Source organism: Cheilinus undulatus, linkage group 21 (genome assembly GCF_018320785.1).
Source record: "Cheilinus undulatus linkage group 21, ASM1832078v1, whole genome shotgun sequence".
NCBI classification, from domain to species: Eukaryota; Metazoa; Chordata; class Actinopteri; order Labriformes; family Labridae; genus Cheilinus; species Cheilinus undulatus.
In genome coordinates, this window is record NC_054885.1 from 22,457,126 (window position 1) to 22,477,319 (window position 20,194).

The 20,194-nt window shown below is 36.8% G+C and overlaps 2 protein-coding genes across 2 annotated transcripts; both read right to left on the reverse strand.

Annotated features, from left to right (window-relative positions):
• Positions 1–2,212: 2,212 nt before the first annotated feature.
• On the reverse strand, positions 2,213–3,408 carry LOC121503313 (hemoglobin subunit alpha-2). The gene is made up of 3 exons (XM_041777635.1): positions 3,290–3,408; positions 2,535–2,742; positions 2,213–2,417 (listed from the first exon to the last, which is right to left on the reverse strand). The coding sequence occupies exons 1-3, from the start codon at positions 3,385–3,387 to the stop codon at positions 2,289–2,291; spliced, it is 435 nt and encodes a 144-aa protein (XP_041633569.1). The 5' UTR covers positions 3,388–3,408; the 3' UTR covers positions 2,213–2,288.
• Positions 3,409–14,002: 10,594 nt separating this feature from the next.
• LOC121503322 (hemoglobin embryonic subunit alpha-like) lies at positions 14,003–14,824 on the reverse strand. Its single transcript, XM_041777652.1, has 3 exons — positions 14,727–14,824; positions 14,232–14,439; positions 14,003–14,131 (listed from the first exon to the last, which is right to left on the reverse strand). Exons 1-3 carry the CDS (start codon positions 14,822–14,824, stop codon positions 14,003–14,005), a joined length of 435 nt encoding a protein of 144 aa, XP_041633586.1.
• Positions 14,825–20,194: the final 5,370 nt, after the last annotated feature.

The window sequence follows — 20,194 nt, forward strand, 5'->3', positions numbered from 1 at the left end:
AAGAAGCCAAAGTTGTTGTTGTTGGTGTGGGAAAAGGGGTTCAAATGTAGCAAAATGGGTAAAAAATGGAAAAAAATGTGTATAAAAAAGCAATTAGTGGTTAGGGTGAGTAGTCTGGGGGTGAAAGGGGGTTCAAATAAGACTGACATAAAATGGTAAATTAAAGTGGCATATTGTGCGTTAAGAGGCGTTTAAGAGGAGCACAAATAAATACTTGTAAATAAATAATTTCTACATCAGAACCCAGCTTGACACACTTTTCAGGTCCAAAATGAAGTAAGCTGTTAGCCAGTTAGCACCAATGCTACTGATCCAACACTGTATTGATTTGATTAATAAATCACAACTGGGAAGGGCCAATTCACTGGGGTGGTCTGAGGCTCAGTCAACTCTGTGGGCATGCCTGACTGTAAGTGATCTTATCAGAATATAAAGACCAGAAATTTGCACTCACTCGTTCAAACAGTGTGTTTGGCAGTTTTGGTGTAAGCGTTTGAATATCAAACTTATTTTGCTCTTTTACTTAGGCTTGAAAAGTAACAAAAGATAACATGCGTAAACACCTGAATGAATGAATTAAAAAAGTAAATAAATAGCGGCATAATTTACAGCTTTATTTAAATCAATACGGTTTTATTAAAAACAATCAAATATAGACCTTTTTCACTTTTCTTAACTCCACAAAGATCCAAGAAGTCATCATTTCCCCTTCCATGTCAAATACTACTCTATTAGTGCGCATCTTTTCTGTTGAGTCGCCTACAGCAGGGGTTGTCGTCCTCCTGGGACCCCTAGAATAACAATACCAGAGACTGGGACCCCCACTTTACCGATGTCAAAGTAGGCTATCGTCTATAGTGCTGCTCACAACATGCTCCAACACTGATATATTAACAACGCAAAAGGGAATATTTTATAATGTGATTTATTGTAAGAAATGCCGAAAGCAGAATAAACTTTTTGAAAGTTGTGGATGTTATGGATTATTCAGCCCAACGGGAGGGCTTAAACATAAAGTAGAGCAAACACCCACTGTGCTCTGGCAGCTGTGACCACACCCAAACATGATACTGCACATTCCGAGGAAATCAGCATACCCGGACAATATAGAATAACATGCAGTCAGACGCACAGGGCTACAGCAGTTATAAAACATGTAGTCATGTGAAATATAATAGAGATCGTTGTGAGTTAAAAAGTAACTTAAACCCCTCAATAGTGGCATTAATTTGAAACAACACTTGTGACTTTCTGACCCGCATAAAAGTCCTGTTTCTGTGGAGATTTGTTTAATGAAAGGTGGTGCAAAATGATTCAGACTTGTTTAAAAACGCCAGGGAAAAGTGGTGAGGAGCTGTCCGAGGTGCTGAGAGATGACGTTTAATGGACTGAGGCTCATCACTGTGAGGCTTCCGGTGTATCATAAACACCTTAGCGCGTGAACAAACACGGAAAAGGTGCGAATTTACTACTATTACGAACTACGAATTTACCACTTTATTTGATTAAAAAATAAAAACATAATTGTAAACCGTTTTATAGGCTTTATGTGCGCCTGATTGTAGATGATAGCGCCGTCTTTGCCTCCATTTCCTTTGCCATTATTTCTTTTAAATGCACCCAGACTGGCTCAGTCTATTTTGTATTTTTCAAATCTCGTAATTACGAGGAAAAAAACTCGTAACTACCAAAACTTTTTCGCGATCATCTCTTAACGTTTTGTTGAAAGCACAAGGAAAAGCACCTAATTTCCCTAAAATGCCTCCGCCTCACTTTGACACATACTTTACCCCTAAAAGGATCATAATCAAGCCTAAATACTTCACATGCAATTCCCTTCATCATACACTAGTCTACAGACAATTATTTCACACGTGATAGGCTACATGGAAAGTGACAATTGAGGCTGTGCATAAAGTAATGAGATTATTGAAGCCTCTGTTGTTTTGCGTGTAACCACAACGTGAAAACACAACCTATCTGTCAGTCAGTCAGATATTCACATTATTAGGCTATAGCAGCATTTTGGTTTATTGCTGAGAATATTTTATGCCATATCGACTAATTGTGGTAAATTCATAGATCTGATAGAATGCTGTGAAGCAGATGTTAAAACAGTTTGCTTTTTGATTAGTCCATTCAAACTTTTCTAAAATAACTTGTCTGACGTAATGAATATAGAAGACACAAATAATTCCATTGCATTTGATACTTTATTCGTATATTCAGACTGACAGAGAGTATCCAAGCTGCCTGTTCGCTGTCTGCTGTCTGCGTCCTTTCCCAGTTTATCGGTACTTCTCAGCCAGGGCGCGAGCCAGGGCAGCCAGGAACTTGTCCAAACACACATGGACCTCGGGAGTGAAGTCCTGGGGGAACATTATGGCCAGGACAACAAGGATGTTGTGAGCAAGAATCTGAAAAGGAAAGACAGAAATCGATTGAATTCAACTTTATTGTTATCAAAGAAAAATCAATAACTGGCTCAAGGTACCAAAGCCACACTTCGAAAGCTCGTGATCTATGACGTCTACCTTGAAGTTGGCAGGGTCCACACGCAGAGTGAAGGCGTGCAGCTCGCTGAGGTTCAGCAGACCGCTTGTCAAGTCTTCAATTTTGCTCACAGCATCTCCAACTCCATTCATCACGGTTTTTCCGTGCTTTCTCACGGGGGCAGAGCCGGGGCTCAGGTCCTTCCAGTGGGAGAAGTAGGTCTTGGTCTGCGGGTACACCACCAGCATCCTGGGTAGAAATTTGAGATATAAGTTAGAAGGAGACTGACAAAAAATAGATAGTTGAGTGTTTTGGCAAGGAAGGGCACAGAGAAAATGTGAGGGGAGAAAGACGTCTTTTTGTTTAAAAAAAAAAAAAGTCGAAATGTTGAAAGTAATACTATTGAAATGTGGAGGAAAAAATCGCAATGAAGAGACAAAGTTGAAATATTAAGAAAAAAAGGTTGAAATGTAAAGGGGTAAAATTCAAGGAATACCTTAAATGCAGAGAAAAACTTGAATATTTTAAAGAAGTCAAAACTTGGAGAGCAAAGTCAGTACATTAAATAAAAAGTTGGTATTTTGAGAAAAAAGTAGAAATGTTGCAATTATTATTTTTTAAAATCAAAATGTCGAGAAAAAAGTCAGCATGTTAAAAAAACGCTTTTTAGAATGAGCATCATAGACGATTTCCACTTTCTTTCTGTTATTTCGCTTTTTCTCTAAATGCGCATTGAAACAATTTTCCTGCCCATTCCTGACCTCAATGGCCCTCCGTAGTTTGGTGCCATATTTACCTGGACAGAGCATCGGTGCCGATGTCCTCTGCTTTGCCGGACACTTTGTCCCAGAAGGTCCTCACTGTCTCCTTGTCCTTGGCGGAGAGGCTAGTCATCTTGCTGATTGTTTGGTTGTAGCTGAGGTTGAATGCTGTGATGAGCTCTAACCCCGGCTGCCTTTATATATTAACCCGGGCATGGGCACACCCGGCCCACCTCAAAGATAGCATGGCACTTGGAACGGTTCCATATCAGGCAGCTTGAATGAGATAACCAGAAAAAAGACTTTTCAAGGTCGATCTGAATATTACCAAAGCAAAAGTTGATTTTAAGGCCCTCCATATCGTCTTTAGACTCATTTAAAATAAATAAGTTAAATTCTGAAAACCTTCTATTATAAAGCCAGACGAAACCCTCGTTGACAGCCACTATAGATGAACTCATATGAATATTAGTCGACTGTGAGTTTAGTTTTTTAATTCCCTTGGTCAGTGATTTGATGACGTAGCGATATATTTGTGTGAGACATTAGATATCTGAATAGAATGCTTCAGTTACAGCACACCAAACTGGGGAAACAACCTTTAAAGTAAATACAATAAAATAAAAATTGGAGAAAAAAATGGAATTAAAAAATGTGAGTGCATGAATTATCGAACACGTAAGCTGCAGTGCAAATACAAATATTGATCCAGACGCTGAAATTGTTTGATATTACAGGATTTAGTCATAGTTGATATGAAAGGGGTCATTTGCGGTAAAGTTCCTTGCCTGAAGGCTTATCTGCAGGGCAATGCCAGACTTTGAGGGGAGGACCCCCTCACAGGGGACCACAGATAAAGTTTAAAAGTAAACAGCTAATTCGGACTCACCTCTTCCTTAAATTTCCCATTAATTTTAATGCCTTATCCGTTGATTGTGAACCACATATGTCAGGAATGCTTTGCCAAACTTTGCACAGATTTCCACTCTGACTCAAGAATGATCTGAATAGATTTTGGAGGTTGAGGTCTTAAACCACCACAGTCCTTCTTAACTCACCACTGACCGGTATTTGTTCACCACAGGAAGTCACTGTAGTCAGTCGATACCTGACTGTCTCGTGCGTACTGGATATTTGAAGCACGAGAGAGTGGAACAAATGGGCAACACCTGTTCAAAAATTCTAAACACAGAAAGAAAAAAAGTGCAGCGACACGCTCACCTTAAAAAATAAGATCAATTTAACCAGTTCATTAGCTGCATGTCTTTTAATTAAAGGACAAATCCCCTCAGTTATTGGTTGCCATTAGATAGAGACAAAAATCAAAATATTAATGGGATGCTTTGCTTAGGCTAGCCTATTTCTTCTTGGACCACAAAATATTTCTTGTCACCATATTCTTAGTTCTTAACACGGATTTTCTATTCAGAGACTTTTTTTTAGAAACTCAGAAAATCTCTGCCAGTTTTGGCAAATGCAGCCGTTATCAAACGTCGATGCAGCCGCAGAGTGTCTAGACCTCAGTTTGACGTCATTACTTCTGGCTGCAGCCCATGCCTTCCAACCCAGAGCAGTGATTTAGCCCTTTTACACAATTCGTCTAAATTAGAAGCGTATGTTCAGAATCGAAGTTAACAACTGGGACGATTAGCTGGTTATGATGCTTTGGTTAAATTCTGAATCGTTTTTGAACGCAGGTGCTGTTGAAAAGACAGAGCAATGTAACACTAAATTGTTATTCCTATTTGAAGAACAAATGACATTTAAATTTGAAAAAAATCTTTATACATTTTCGATTATTTTTTGGTCATATTTTAGCAACAAAAGCCTCCCAAAAAGGGACCTTCATATTTTGTAGTGTAATTGCATAATGCTGATAAGAAAATATTTGGCAGACTAACAGTTTTACTAAATGACTTGATTTCGGTGTTTTTCAAATGAAAGAGAATGAAAAGATGATCATAATTAACACAAGTGTTTGCTTTTAAATTGTATTTTAAAATTTGCACGTGGAATTTATGCAGCTATAACATTACCACGTTTTTGTAATATTTCTCACTTTTCATCTGAGTCTCAAATACTATAACTGAGATGCTTGTCCTTTTTGAGTTCATTTTGAAAATCAGTACTTTTACTCCGACTTCAGTATGTTTTGATCAGAGTAACTGTACTTTAAAATTGAAAAAAATCCTGGCAACATTTAGAAAACTTGTTGGAACTGGAGATGAGGAGGGTTTCCCTGACTTCACCCACTTTTTAAGATGTTTTCAACATAGGCTATTTGTGGAATTTAGACATTGGTCTGTGTCTTTGGTTAAAAAAAGGACAGTAGATATTTACATTTCTGTCATGAATGATCATATAGAACATTATGGTGATGTAGGTTAGTATTTTGAAAGCATGGTATCCAATGGTTGAGAAAAAGCTGACAAACTCAGGAAACGGAAATGGTGCCAGTGTTTTTGCACAATTAAGACAGTTAGTAGGAGTTTGTCTGCAATGTATGGAAGCTCATTTCCTACATTTAGAAAAGAAAAAATATTACAATTTGACAATTAAAAAGAAAAACAAATCCTAAATCTAAATTACAAGATGGTAAGTCATAACTATATGAGGTGTATCTCATATTTAGGACTTTTGTCTCATAATTATGACTTTTATCTCATAATTTAGATTTTTTTAAAATTTTGAATGTGTTAATTTACACTTGTTCCGTCTTGTAATTTTGACTATTTACCTAATAATTATGACTGTGTATCTCATGATTTTGATAAATGATTTATTTCATTTTTGTTTTTCATTTATTTGTTTATTTATTTATTTATTTTTTGGAATTCCAGTTTTTTTATTGAACTTTTTGCAGGCATGGTACATGATACAGAATGCTCTGTTTCAAGACAGATCTTTTACATACATATGACACAGAGGCAGACTTCAACTCCTTAATCCAGAGAACATAAACATATATGTCAACATAGGAAATGGAAATATATATTCAGTACCATTAACCACAATCAAGTTACAGGGGTTTTCTAAATTTGCAAGACCCCCATGACAGGAGACCAGCACCTCAATCTTTATCCACCGCCTTTATGTAATCCCAGAAGCTGTCCCAAGGAGTTGCCCCCTCCCCCCAACGATCACTTAGCCTACTCAGCATGCATTCATAAGATGCAGTTTCAGTCATTGCACTGACCCATTGCTTCACTTGTGGGACCTTTGATATCTTCCAGTTTCTCAGAATAACCCGGCAGGCCGTTTTTGTGCCCATAATAATGATCGAGAACTCACGTTTGGAGAAATTAGATATTTGAGATTTATCCCCCAATAAGCGAAGTCCTGGGTTTAAAGGAATTTCTAAACTGTACCAGTTACTTAAAATGTTTAGAATCTGAGTCTAGAGGGGTCTGACCAAAGAGCATTCCCAAACACAGTAAAAAAAAATTCCAGTTTCAAGTTTACATTTCCAACATAGGTCATCATTCAGCAATGTCATTCTGTACAGTCTGGATGGCCACAATTGTTCCCCATTTAGGGCCTTCAATCTCTTCCTCAAAGTCCTTCTGCCAAATCGCTTTTATATGATCATTGTCATTACTAAGCATAGAGGTTGCAGTCCTATGAAAGAGTGAGGCTTTCTGTTTTTCAGGTGATAATTTCATATGATTTAACACAATATTCTCAGCAACATCATTTTGAGGTAATGCAACACCTTATCTGCAAGTATTTCCAAAAGTTACACAGTAAAATCATCAGTGTTAGATTAACACTCAGAGTGTTAAATCTAACACTAGTAAAGTGTTTATGTGTCCAAACTTTTAAGTGTTAATTTAGCACTATCCAGTGTTTCTCCAACACTGTATGGTGTTAAAAATTTACACTGGTGAATACCGAGTAGTGTTGCCTTTACTCTACGCTAGTGTCAGTGTTAAAAAATTACTACTCTTTACTCTTTACTCTGGTGTGATAACACTGATGAGTGTATAACAATTAACTCCAGTGGGTGTACAGTATTATCTATTTATAAAAAGAAACAAGACATGCACTTAACACAAAGAACATTTATTGAAAAGCAGAAACACCTGATATGAGTGACTGCCACCTCACGTTGTACAACTGAATCAATGTGATATATTTTATGGCAATCATGAAGCAATGGGGTAGACTCAGAGCTGTAACATGGTCTGAGTTGACAAATGACACTCTCTCTGTTACATCAAAGAAATCATAACCACAGTCAGAAAGTGACCAACCTAGCAGACAACTACACTCATGGTGCAAAAGTGTTAAACATTAAAAACTTAAGAACTCAAGATAATTTAAGAAACTTGTGCAAATGAATTCCAGCAGTGATCACTGTACAACAGGCAACATCTAAAAACAGTAAAACATCTGAATACTACATCTAAATAGATAATACCTAAACACTCTGCACAAAGGCATGATGGGAAAACTCTGCCCCTCAGATTTGAAATTGCAGTAGGCGGGGCTTGGCTCAGTCAACACTCTACAGAGATGGACTAACATTGGTGCATTAACACTGTCAAATAACTCCAACACTGAAGGCCATTTACTCTGAATGGAGTTTAGATTACACTCTGAGTGTTAAAATCAACACTGAAATATTTAACACTGAGAATTCAGCACTCCAGTTTTTGCTTTGTACCTTTCCTTACCAAGTTGGATCGCTCTAATAATTTATTGTACAACAGAAACACTCCTTCCTCAAACAGATGACCAATGGTGCAGACCTCCGGAGTCCCACTGTTTCCAAAATATTGTTTTTTTTTTGTTTTGTTTTGTTTTGTTTTGTTTTTTGTTTTTTTTGTTACCTATGCGGACTTCTGGATTATGCCATAATGATGAGTATTGTTGTATGGTGTTTTATTTTCAGCATTTTATGGACTTTGACCCAGACTTCCTTTGCCACAGTACAGGGTTTGCAATATCAGATATTTTTTGAGATAATACTTCTATATGTATTCAACATCGATCTAAGCTACTTTGTCATCTTTATCATGAAAATATGTAGCTATCTTAGCCATTTCAAAAGATAATCGATACAGTCTTAGATCAGGAAGGCCCAACCCTCCGTTCTCTTTATGTGCATACAGCTTTCTCAGCTTAATTCTTGTTTTTTTCCCACTCCACAAAAAAATGTTTTATTACTTCGTAAAGTTGCCTAAAAATAAAACATGGTATTTTAATTGGCAGCATCATTGCAACATAATGAAAATGTGGAGCAACTATCATTTTTATAACACTAATTTTTCCCCATAGTGTAAGTTTGAACTTCTCCCACTTCTCAAGGGTTGTTTTAATCTTTTAAAGTAGAGGGTTAAAGTTTAACATTGCCATTTCCTCTATAGCCTCAGAAAGTTTAGTACCTGGGTATTTCATTCCACTGCGTACCCATCTTAATTTAAACTTCTCAACCATAAATGAGTGGCATGAATTAGAAAGGGGCATTGCTTTAGATTTATCCCAGTTGATGGAATAGCCTGAAAATTTTGAAAACAACTGAATAAGAAACATCAGATGTGGTAATGATGCTAAGGGGTCAGTGACTACCACTACAATATCGTCCGCATAGAGTAATATATGTGTTCTTTATCCCTTCCTTTAACTCCCCTAATTCCTATTTGTTTATTTTTTAAAGAACAGCCTGACTTTCATGGGCATTTCTTTTGTAATTGAAAACGCAAACATTCCCAGTTTTGGTTGTTAAGCACTTCTTTTGCTGTCGCTCTGGTGTCAAACAGGTTTCAGGTTTGATTTTTACTAGAATCATATCAAAGTTGGTGACAAACATTTGTTATTTCATTTTTGATTTAGTGACCAAATTCCTGCTCCTCCATTAGGCTGTGTGAGTATAAATCAGATACCGTAATAGTCTTTCATGGTACCAGGGTAACTATGGACAGAAGCCATGACAAGCTTGTACAGCTACAATGTAAGACAGGCACAACTGGGTTTTGGATCCTGCTGGCAGCCACGGGTAGCTGTCCGTGGTCCTTATATTCAAATCAGTGACCACTAGGGGGCAGCTCCAACACACGATCGGTTACAGATAATCCCCGCATTCTTTCTCATTTACTGCTTTTGTCCTCATTATTAAGTTAGGTAGATTGCTCTCTTCGTACATAACTGCTCATTAATCTGTCTTTGCTCTAAATGTACGCGACCAGAATACTTCTCAATCTGGGTGTTTATAGGAAGCACTGCAATAAGGCCTTCAGTCCACATCTCTCACTTGTAGCGACGGGGGTACGTGCATCTTTGAATATTGGATTTACGTTTCTGAAACAGGTATGATGAAATGAAAAATGAGAAGTTATTTTATTGGAGTTTTTAAATATAAAAAGTGAATTGTATTGTTCGAGAAAAACAGGGTAATACTAGAATAGCCTACCGGAAATATCACCCTAACCTGGCGATATCTGATTAATCTATCTACGTTATGTTCTTGCCCTATTTGCTTATGAATTAAAAGCTGATGTTGTTCAGATACACCAGAATTAAAGCATTCTCGTTAATGAGTGTCTCCACAGAAATCCCAGAGCAGTATTCAGCTTTGAAAATAATCCAGAAATGTGTCAGTGCCCTCCATATTTTATCCTATTGTTTTATCATGACTAATCCTTCCTAAGTAAACATACTGTACCTTCTGATATAAGATGTATATGGCTTTGCATTTCTTTACTGCCTGTTTTGGCCAAGATTTGCTTGTCATATGATATAAATCATGATGACAATATTAAATAGGGGCATTTTTAGGTTGAATCCCCGCATGCCTAAATCTAGGAAAGAATCTATACAATACAGAAAAATCATGTGCAACACATAGCCTAGGCTAAAAAAGTTGGCACAGGATCTAAATGACAAACTCTGACATGATTCAACAAAAACAGAACCCTGAGACACTTAGTATTGGGCAATTTTTGCACCGGTAGCATTTCTGTATATTGAGGGTTTTTTGATTTTTCTTAAGACAATATCAAGTGATTCAAAATGATCAAATCAACCTAATTTTAATGACTGATGTACAATCAGAAAGAACAGAAAATTAATTTGTTCTTTCCAACAGGGTGTACTATCTAAGTTGCACAAAGATCATGGCTGCATTGGGAAACATGACACGGTTTCACTCCATGCCAGTTTCTCCCACATCAGCCACTCTGTGCAGAAGTTTGCCTTTAGTTTTGATTATCATAAAAATAAAATTACCTATACCTTGTTGGAAATTGTGCTGATTTATATCTATAAGGTTCCATGTTCCATTCCTCTGTCTACAGTGACTGTATCTTGAAGCCCCTGTTGTAGAGGCCCCAGGCAACTGCTTATGTTTGGCTGAGGGCAAACTGCTTATTCATTTTACTGAGTTTAGAAATCACCATTCCTAATCCATACCCTTCTGTCCTATACACAGCAAAATCATCAGTGTAAATTCAACCTCCATAGTGTTCATCTTAACACTTTTTCCAAGTTTGAATAATTCTCACAGGTCCCAAGTTGGATTTCAGGAAGTCTTCATTTATTCTTCATTTAGTGTTAATTTTGAACACTCACAGTGTTATTCATTAAAGTCACTTATTTACTGCCTTTTTCTTGTTATTAAGTGAGATAGATGAAAGGACAACTCACTTTTTTACACATTAAAGTTTACTTTTAACTCAGCACTTCACTTAAATTTAAACTATTGACAGTTCCATTGTAGTGCACTTCATACTTAAAGAAGACTGCCACCTTCTATTGCACTGCACACCTGTGGCAAAGACAGGTGTCTTCTGACGAGTAAGAGGCAAAGAGATAAAAGCATAGCTAATAAACACCCTCTAATGAGAAGCAGAACACTACCCTCTCCCTTAAGACATCTCTTGCTGCAGGTGGTGGCTGGCTAACTCAGCGGATAACTCCAGTCATGGTGCACAAATGTCCAACATCAAAACCAACAATAATTTAACTATTTGAAAAACTAATACAAATTTAGGTCATAAAAACAAACAAACAATACCAGAAACACGAGCAAAGGAATCTCAACAATGGCCACTGTACAAACAGGCAACATCTAAACACATTAATACATCTAAAACATCTCAGAAATATCTAAAACACATCTAACCACTCAGCTCAAGCAGCTGCCTCACTTTGTACCCGACAAGTGTGGCAAACTATTGTTGGGTCCTGAAGTTGGAATTATTTTTCGTGCCACTTTTAAACCTCTTTTCTACATTTTTTTCCAGCCTTCTTCATTTAGCTATTTTTAATCCATTTTGGCTGTTTTTTTCTACTTCTAAAACATTTTTGCCACTTTACACCATTTTTTGCCACAGTTTTGTCACTTTAAGCCTATTTATGGTGTTTTTACCCCTTTATGCCCAGTTAACAAATTTTCTGATGTTTTTCACCCTTTATTCCCACTCTTTTGCCACTTTAGGCCCATTTTTCAATGTTTTGCAACTTTCTACCCATTTTTGCCATCCCTTTTGGCAATTGTATCCATTTTTTCTACTCTGTAGCCCATTTCAATTATTTTCAAACATTTTTCTCTTTTTTTCAAATCAGATTTTACCCATTTTGGCTGTGTTTTGTGCCATTCGCCACCTCTTACCATTGTTTTCTGGCTTCTGTTCCCAATTCTGCAACTGTTTCATAATAAAGTTGACTCAGTTTTTTCTGTTTTCTTGCGTCCAGATGTTTGTGCAAATCATGGCCTAGCTTTGAAGTCTAACATTACTTTTCAAATTGTTAGTTCAGTGCATCTACATTGTTAACATTACCAATAAAAACGTAATTTTGTTTCAAGAAAAAGAGTTTTCATTTTGAAAAAGGCTGTATTTGTGCTGTAGCATTAATAAATTTTATCATGCTTTGTTGCCTTGGTAAGAGTGATTATTCTTTGGGTTAGAAATAAAATATTGTTGTCACAGCTTCATTTTACAGTGGACTGGGATTTTCCTGAACTCTGTGGTCCCCCAGTTTGGCTGGGCCCCAGAGAGTCCTCCCTTTTATCCCCCCTTGTGGGCAGTCTTGTCCAGGAGACGTTCACTCCCAACTCTTCATCCTCCTCACTCAGCAAGCCTGATTCAGCACAGCTCCATATGGGGTGCTGAGTACTGGTTGGGCTGGTCCAGGTCCCAGGGGCAGCCACGTGCATCATGGAGGGACGGTGATAATTTTGTTGACTAAAAGTGCAATTAAAAATGTTTTCAACACTCTTATTTCCATGAAAAACGACCAGACTAAGACCAGACAAAAATAGATCTTTGATGACTAAAACTGAGAAAAAAGTAAGTTATTTTTTGTCAGGATGACTAAAACGAAAGTAAAATGTAATGTAGTTTTCATCAGACATTTAAAATCCATAGTAGTTCTCCACAGTGTGTAGGACTGTCAAAATACAATGCAGCTGCAGCTCTTCTGCCTCTCAGCTGTAGCAGGGACCCCAGGTTTGGAAGGGTGCGTAGAACACACTACCATGATCTGGTACCAGATTTAGGCAAGAGAACAAATGCGTGGACTTAAAGTCTAAAATGTAAGGTCTTTTATGGACTAAAACTAGACTATAGCTATAAAGGGTAGAAATTACTAAAATGTGACTGCAACTAACTAGGTACTAACTAGGCACTTAATCTAAAGACTAAGACTGAGAGTAAAATAAAAAAATAAGTTAAAATAAAAAAATAACTCTATGGAGGGGTCAGCTGAGGTGTGGGCTTGGTGCAGGCCTGAGTTATGGCCATTATGAGGCCAGAGGACCAAGGTTGAAGTAGCAAAGTGTCAAATGGCATATGCTGCAATTTTATTATTGTTGTTTGGTTTGTTTGTTGTCTGACAAATGCATTCATTGTGGCCCCTGTGGTGGTTTTATCCTCAAATGGTTAACAAAGTCAGAATCCTAAGAATCAGAGCTTTCTGGTTGTGTTTGGCATGTTATGAATTAACTGTGTGGGGCCAGCTGATTTTCAAGTAACTGCCCCACTGACTGATGATGCTAACACGCTTGACAGACTACATCACTACACCACTTCTCTTTTCAAGGCTAGTAACAGTATTAAAAACATGGATGTCTTCTTGTCAAGCTACATCAAAACATCTATTATCACTTTTGCAGAACAGGAGTAAGTATGCTCCTTTGTCTTTGTCTTTGTACACCCACATATATGTGTAGGATGATATTTCTGTCTGGAGACAATCTAACTGCTGCACATGGTCTTATCAGCATCAAAACAATGACACAAATCTCCTTCAGCTCTTACAGTCAGGATAGGATGCTGTAAGAGTTTTGCTCTGTTCCCAGATGCACATAACTGACAGGCCTATACAGGAGCTCTCTAGTGGGTCAAATACATGACATTTATGGAAATAAAAAAATAAAAACTAGAATAAAATTCTACCTAGCTTTATAAATTAAATATAACAGACATCCCTGTGGTCAACAGTCAATTAACGCTCTGCTAATTTGTTTTTTTTTTTTTTGACAAAACATGAACTTTTTCACATTTCTTATGCTTCTCTCATTAATTTATCACTTGTCTTCATTTAAGTGTAATCTGACTGAATTTCTATTGTTGAGCATTAGTCTCTGAATGCTTTTGGAACCTCACTTCAATCTTTCTTCTAAAGTATGCTGAACTGCAACTGAATTTGTCAAAGACATACAACCAAAAAACATTTTTTTTTGCATTGTAGCTTTTATTTGTGTGGAGTGAGCCAATGAAGCTAAAGTCTCCATCTTCTTCTCCTGTTTATCTGTATTTCTCAGCCAGAGCCAAAGCCAGACAAGCCAGAAACTTGTCCATAGAGACATGGACCTGGGGGGTGAAGTCTTCGGGGAACATGATGGCCATGACCACGAGGATGCAATGGGAGATGGTCTGTGAAAAGAATGCAGTGGCAAATTTAAGAGTTTTTAAAGCTGAATTCTGCAGTCCAGACTCAAATTGTCATTGTTTAAAATACTTTAGGTCTCTGTACCTTGAAGTTTGCAGGGTCCACACGCAGAGTGAAGGCGTGCAGCTCACTGAGGGTCAGGAGACCACCTTTCAGATCATCAATCTTGCCTATAGCATCTCCAACTCCAGACATTATAGTGATGCCGTGCTTCTTGGCAGAGGGGGAGTTGGGGCTCTGGTCCTTCCAGTGTGCAAAGTAAGTCTTGGTCTGTGGATACACAATCAGCATCCTGTGTGGGGAAAACACTGAGTTAAAGAAAGCATAAGCCCTCGGTGAGAATATCCCTAATCCCACTGGCACATCACCAGGTTTGTGATAACTTCACGAGCATTTCATCCAGTTAGTCCCATGACACCTGAGGAGGCCTGAACAGCTAGCTATGGTGTCTCAGAGCCAAACAAACAGCATCGCTAACTTCCCCTGACACACTCTGTACATACAAGCCAATACCTACAGTGAAGTTCCCTGATGTACATAGAGTTAAAAAAAAAACAAAAAAAAAAGTTTCCATCATACCGGGCCAGGGCTTCTGCGCCAATCTCCTGTGACTTTGGAGCCACTTTGCTCCAAAAGGCCCTGACTGTAGCCTTGTCCCTGTCAGTGAGGCTGGTCATCTTGTCTGTTGTTTCAGAGTTGCAAAAATCTCCAGTGAGTCCAAAATTAGCTGGGTTTTTATGCTTGAGACAAAGATGGGACACACCCAGTTCCTCCTTAGGCTGTAAGATAGGTAAGACAAGGGGTACCACATGAGATAAACAAAACGTCCTGTCATGATGACGCAGAAGTCTTTTTTTGACATTTCAAATGTTTAGATGTTTTCAAATCCTCTGCACAGTGTTTGCTAAAGTTCCCTATTATGGGTCAGAAGAAAATGCAGCCTCATGAATTCATATCAGCACACAGAAAACAATTTATAAATGATGATATCTGAGAGATGTACTTGAATTTTAAGATCAACTTCTTTTGCTTGCATTTCATAATAAAAACAGGTCCTCATTTCACTTTTTCATTCAGTCATGTTATGCTCAAAATTTTTCATAAAAGAAAATTATTCAGTTTTATTACATTCACAGATCTTCACAGTCTTTGACTACAGTCTCATTATTAAGACAAACAAACAAACAAACAAACAAACTCTGGTTACCAAGAAAAGTTCTTAAATACTCTGGTAATTGTCTCTTTGTACATATACTTGAACTGAAATATAAAAATGGAACTCAAATTCAGTTTTCTTTTGTTCTGAATTCTACAGTTAAAGTCCAGTCACAGAAATGCATTTTAAGAAATAAGTCAAAATATCATGAAAATGAAGTTAGATGTTGAAGAAAAAGTGAAACATCAAAAAAGAATCAAGACACTTAGAATGTGAAGTTAGATGTCATGAAAACTGATAAGAAAAGTTAAATATTGAGGAAAAAGGGGATTTATCACAAAGTGAGAAAAAATATCCTACTTATTATGGAAAAAAGTTGAAATGTAGAAAATAAAATAAAATAAATGAGATAATAGAGCAAATGTTAGAAAATGAGACGACAATGGTATGAAGGTTGTAAAATTGTTTTGAAAATGTTAAAAAGTCAAACAAACAAACAAACAAAAAAATCAAACAGGATTTTGGGATATATGAGTTGAACAAAAGCCAAAATGGCAAGAGTTAAATTTGAAAGTCTTATGAAAAGTCAAATGTTGAGAAAAACAGTTCAGAATTTGACACAAATGGAAGGAAATGTGTTGAGCAAAAGGGTGAAAGCAATATAAAAAATTTAAATGTTGAGAAAAAATGAAAGTCATGAAAAAGCCAAAATCATGAAATTAAGTTAAATGTCAAGGACAAAGAGAAAAATGTTAAGAAAAGTGTGAAATACTGAGAGTATAGACATAGCTTCAAACATCAAGAAATTAATGAGGAAAAAAATAAATATTGAGGAGAGAGATGAAATATGAAAAATTGAAGAAAAAAAATCTTAATTATTAGGGGAAAACGCTGAAATAAAGAGATTAAATCAAAATCAAATGTGGAAACCATCTGAATGTGAAGAAAAAAGAGGAGTAAATGAGCAAAATAGTTGTGAAACCAGCAAAAAACAAAATAAAAGTAAGTTTAATGAGCTGCAATCTTGTGGACAAAAGTCATGTTAAAAAACAGAAGGGTTAAATTTGAAAGTGTAGAAAAAGAAGTCAAAATGTTGAGAAAAGCAGTTCAAAAAATTTAATGAAAGTCAAAATTCTGACAAAAACGTGTTAAGCAAAAGGTTTAAAAGCAATAAAGAAAAATGAAATATTTAGAAAAATAATAATAAAAAAATAAATAAAAATAAAGATAAAAAAATGGCAAAATGTCATGAAAATAGTGTCAGATGCTGAGTAAAAAGTGAAACATCAAGAAAAAAGATTCAAAATGCTGAGAATATAAAGTAAAATGTCAAGAAAATAATGAAAAAAGTGAAAATACTGGGGAAAAGTGGAAAAATCTGGAAAATTTGTGAAAATGTCACAATTTTTACTCAAAAATGTGAAATTTACAGACTAAAGCAAAATCAAAAATTGAGAGATGAAAGTCAAGATTCTGAGGAAAATGTGTCGAGCAAAAGGTAAAAAAACAAGAAAGTTGAAATGTTCAGATAAAAGAAAGTCAAGAAAAAGTCAATATGTCATGAAATCAAGTCAGATGTTGATGAAAAAGAGAAATGTCAAGAAAAGACAAAATACTGAGAATATGAATTCAAACATCACGAAAAGAGAAAAAAATCTCAATTTTTAGAAAAAAGTTTATATGTAGAAAATTTAAACTTAACTATGACAAAAACTGTGAATGTTAAGAAAAATGTAAAATAATCAGGAACAGTGGAGTAAATGGGTAAAACTGTTTTGAAATCAGTCAAAAACTGAAAAACAAAAAAGACATTTTGAGATATTTGGGTTGTAATCTTGTGCACAAAAGTCATTTTAAGAAACAAAAGTCAAAACGGTCCAAGTCAAATTTGAATGTCTTACAAAAAGTCAAAATGTTGAGAAAACAGTTAAAACATTGAGAGACAAAAGTCAGGATTTGGATAAAAATGTTTTTTAGCAAAAGGTTGAAAAAGAGACAGGAAAAATGAAATATTTAAAAAAAAAATGAAGTTACAAATGAGTCAAAATGTTTTTGTTTTTTTTAAAAAAAAAGGTTAAAGCAAGGAAGAAAAAGAAAAAGTTGCACTGTCACTCAAAAAAAAAAAAAAAATCTTTAAAGTCATCAGTGTACACTGATGTGTAACATGAAGTCTCCTCATTTTGTGAGCTATTAAAAACACTTATGCAGATTCTCCAGATTCTCTTTTTGCCCTGTATAACTACAGGTGTTTCTGATATGACTTTTTACGTTTATCTCTTATCCGTGATAAATATAGTCATAATATCACTGCTGATATGAGGGCCCTTTAATTTCTTCATCTTAAAGGCCATTTTTGAGACCACAGAAGGGGTTAACCTTTCAATCAGATAAGAACAGTTCACTTAGTTTTAATTATCTGACCTTTGCAGATGTGTCCTTATCGTATGCATGCAGAAAAGCATCAACACAGATGTTGGCAGGTCCACAGCTCCTCCAGCCAAAGGCTTCCCTCAAGAGTTAACATCATTGTTGACTTGACAAACTCCAAGAGTGTCACAATCCACGCCATCTCATTCTAGATAGACCATGAGGTCATTGGCCCTACAGCTCTTTGTATTTCACAATTTAGATCAAGATTATTAACGATGCATATTAAAAAAGCAAATCTTTTATCTTGTCCTAATTTTAGTTTTGTCATGTTTCTTCAGGTGTTGGGTGACCTACTCCTGGATTCAAGGTGTTTTGGAAACTTTAGAAGCCTGCGCCACTGTTATCTCCTCAAGTCCGGTTGTATGACTGTAATGTGCCCACTGTGAAGTTTGGTTAATTGTATGGGGCTGGTTTTCCAGGTTTAGGCTCCAGCCCAATCTTAATGCTCAAAGACATTTGAGGCAACAGTTTGGGGAATTCCTTTTTCTATTCCTACACGACCGTGCCCCAGTGCTCAAAGCAAGGGCTATACAGACATGGTTTGATGAGTTCAGTATGGAATAACTTGACTGGCCTGCACAGAGCCCTGACCTCAACCCCATCAACTACCTTTGAGGTGAACTGGAGACTGTGGGCTGGGCCTTCTCATCCAACATCAGTGCCTGGCCTCATAAGTACTCTACAGAATAAATGGGCACAATTTCCACAGAAACACTCCTTCAGCCATCCAAGAAGACTGGAGGCTGTTAGCTGCAGAAGTGGGGCCAACTCTATATTAAAGTACAGTGCTTAACAAATTCATCACAACAATAAAAACAATAATAATTATATTTTGGCATTAAAAATATCATTTGGGTCAAAGTGCTTCTACATATTGGTTTATTAACCATTGCAGAAACATAAAAAATGATTTTGGTAATTACCAACGCTGTTGATTTAGGGCAGCTGTGGCATAAACCTTACTTTGGGTGGTGGTCTAATAAATTTGTTAAGCACTCTATGTATACCCTCCTTTGTCTTTGTAACTGATCCAATACTATCACTATATGTTGGTTTTCCCTCAGCAAGAAATAATAAAAAAATAACCCCACAACACATTGCTGCAGTCTCACCTTAACCTTCCTCTGTCTCCATTCTATCTGCTTTTTTCCCACATCTCTTTGATGTTTGCCCTCAGAGTAAAGTCAGCTGCTGACTCCCCCTCAGCAAACAGAGCCTCCTCTGTGTCTGCAACCAGAGAGGATGGCATTCCTCTGCCTAGGCCTCAAATAAAGACCCAAATTCTTGCAAAAATAATTTGGATTCCCGCTGGGACTGCAAACCTATCCGCTGCTCCTGGTAAGCTTCCTTTCTCAAGGTGGACAATCAGTGTCTTTGTAAAGCCAGGCTGGTGCCAAGAGGCTCAGGTCACTCCTGCAGCACTCAGTTCTGCTGCCTGAGCAGTGCAGATGGTCCGCGTCAATGTGGAAACACTGGATTGTAACCGGCAAATATCACTCTCATTAGCAATGGATTATCAGAGCTATGTGTGCTTTCCATTTGGATTATGAAATGGATTTATTGCCTTGGAAAAATCACCACCAGCTCTTTTCAAGAAGAAGAAATGAGAGGTAGGCCACAGTTATTGTCTCTTTTTAACATAGGAGAGAAATCACAACAAAGATAACAGCAACACTGAGCTTAATCACATTTTAAGACTACAGTAAGGCAGTGCTCAGATGTTTTTACTGTCAACCAACAGGAAGTTAGACGCAACAGTGACTCAAAATGTGTTCAATCCCTTCTGAGCTAAAAAAAAAATATTGAGCTCTTGAAGTTTAAGAATCCACTGATCATCTTTGCATTTTATCTGGAGTGCTAAGTTGCATCTTCTCACACCCACACACTGTTTAGGCAATAATTAGGCTTTCTTAGGGGTGTGAAATGGACAACAAACTAACAACAGAAACTTTTCTGAGGTGTTTCTTAACTCTTCTCTTGCTCATCTCCTAAATCAGTCACTGTACAACTGGAAATCAAGTAAAAAAAGCTGCTTTAATTCAAAACACAAGGGGGTTTTCAGCCAGTCACTCAGGGAATTAGGAAGGATTCAATGTTAGACCACTTAACATGCTTTATTTCAGCATTCAAATAATTAAAAACATCTCAATTTATTATACATATACAAAATAGGTACAGATCCTTGTGGTGTTTTCACTCATTGGTGTGTCTGTCTGTCTTCTCTCACAAACTGATGGCTCTCTTTTGTGCATTGAAAAAAAAAGATCTCTGTATTATTGCCGGACAAGAAAACAAGAAACAAACTACAACAGAATTGAGGATGAAGGGAGTGGAGAATTTGATTGACAGAGAGGTGCTGGGGAGGTTGACAACATGAAACCAATTTAAAGCATATTAAGCTCCAAAACAGAGCAAGAAATTGACCGCCAGCTCTACCAAGGCTGCAAAAAAGACACTTTCT

What these genes read in the sequence shown, in the direction of transcription:
- LOC121503313 (XM_041777635.1), bottom strand. Translation starts at nt 3,387, where the DNA reads ATGACTAGCCTCTCCGCCAAGGACAAGGAGACAGTGAGGACCTTCTGG. An exon ending in GGCACCGATGCTCTGTCCAG is followed by an intron (nt 2,743 to 3,289) that starts GTAAATATGGCA and finishes ATTTCTACCCAG; the next exon opens with GATGCTGGTGGTGTACCCGC. An exon ending in TGGACCCTGCCAACTTCAAG is followed by an intron (nt 2,418 to 2,534) that starts GTAGACGTCATA and finishes TTTCCTTTTCAG; the next exon opens with ATTCTTGCTCACAACATCCT.
- LOC121503322 (XM_041777652.1), bottom strand. Translation starts at nt 14,824, where the DNA reads ATGACCAGCCTCACTGACAGGGACAAGGCTACAGTCAGGGCCTTTTGG. An exon ending in GGCGCAGAAGCCCTGGCCCG is followed by an intron (nt 14,440 to 14,726) that starts GTATGATGGAAA and finishes TTCCCCACACAG; the next exon opens with GATGCTGATTGTGTATCCAC. An exon ending in TGGACCCTGCAAACTTCAAG is followed by an intron (nt 14,132 to 14,231) that starts GTACAGAGACCT and finishes TTCTTTTCACAG; the next exon opens with ACCATCTCCCATTGCATCCT.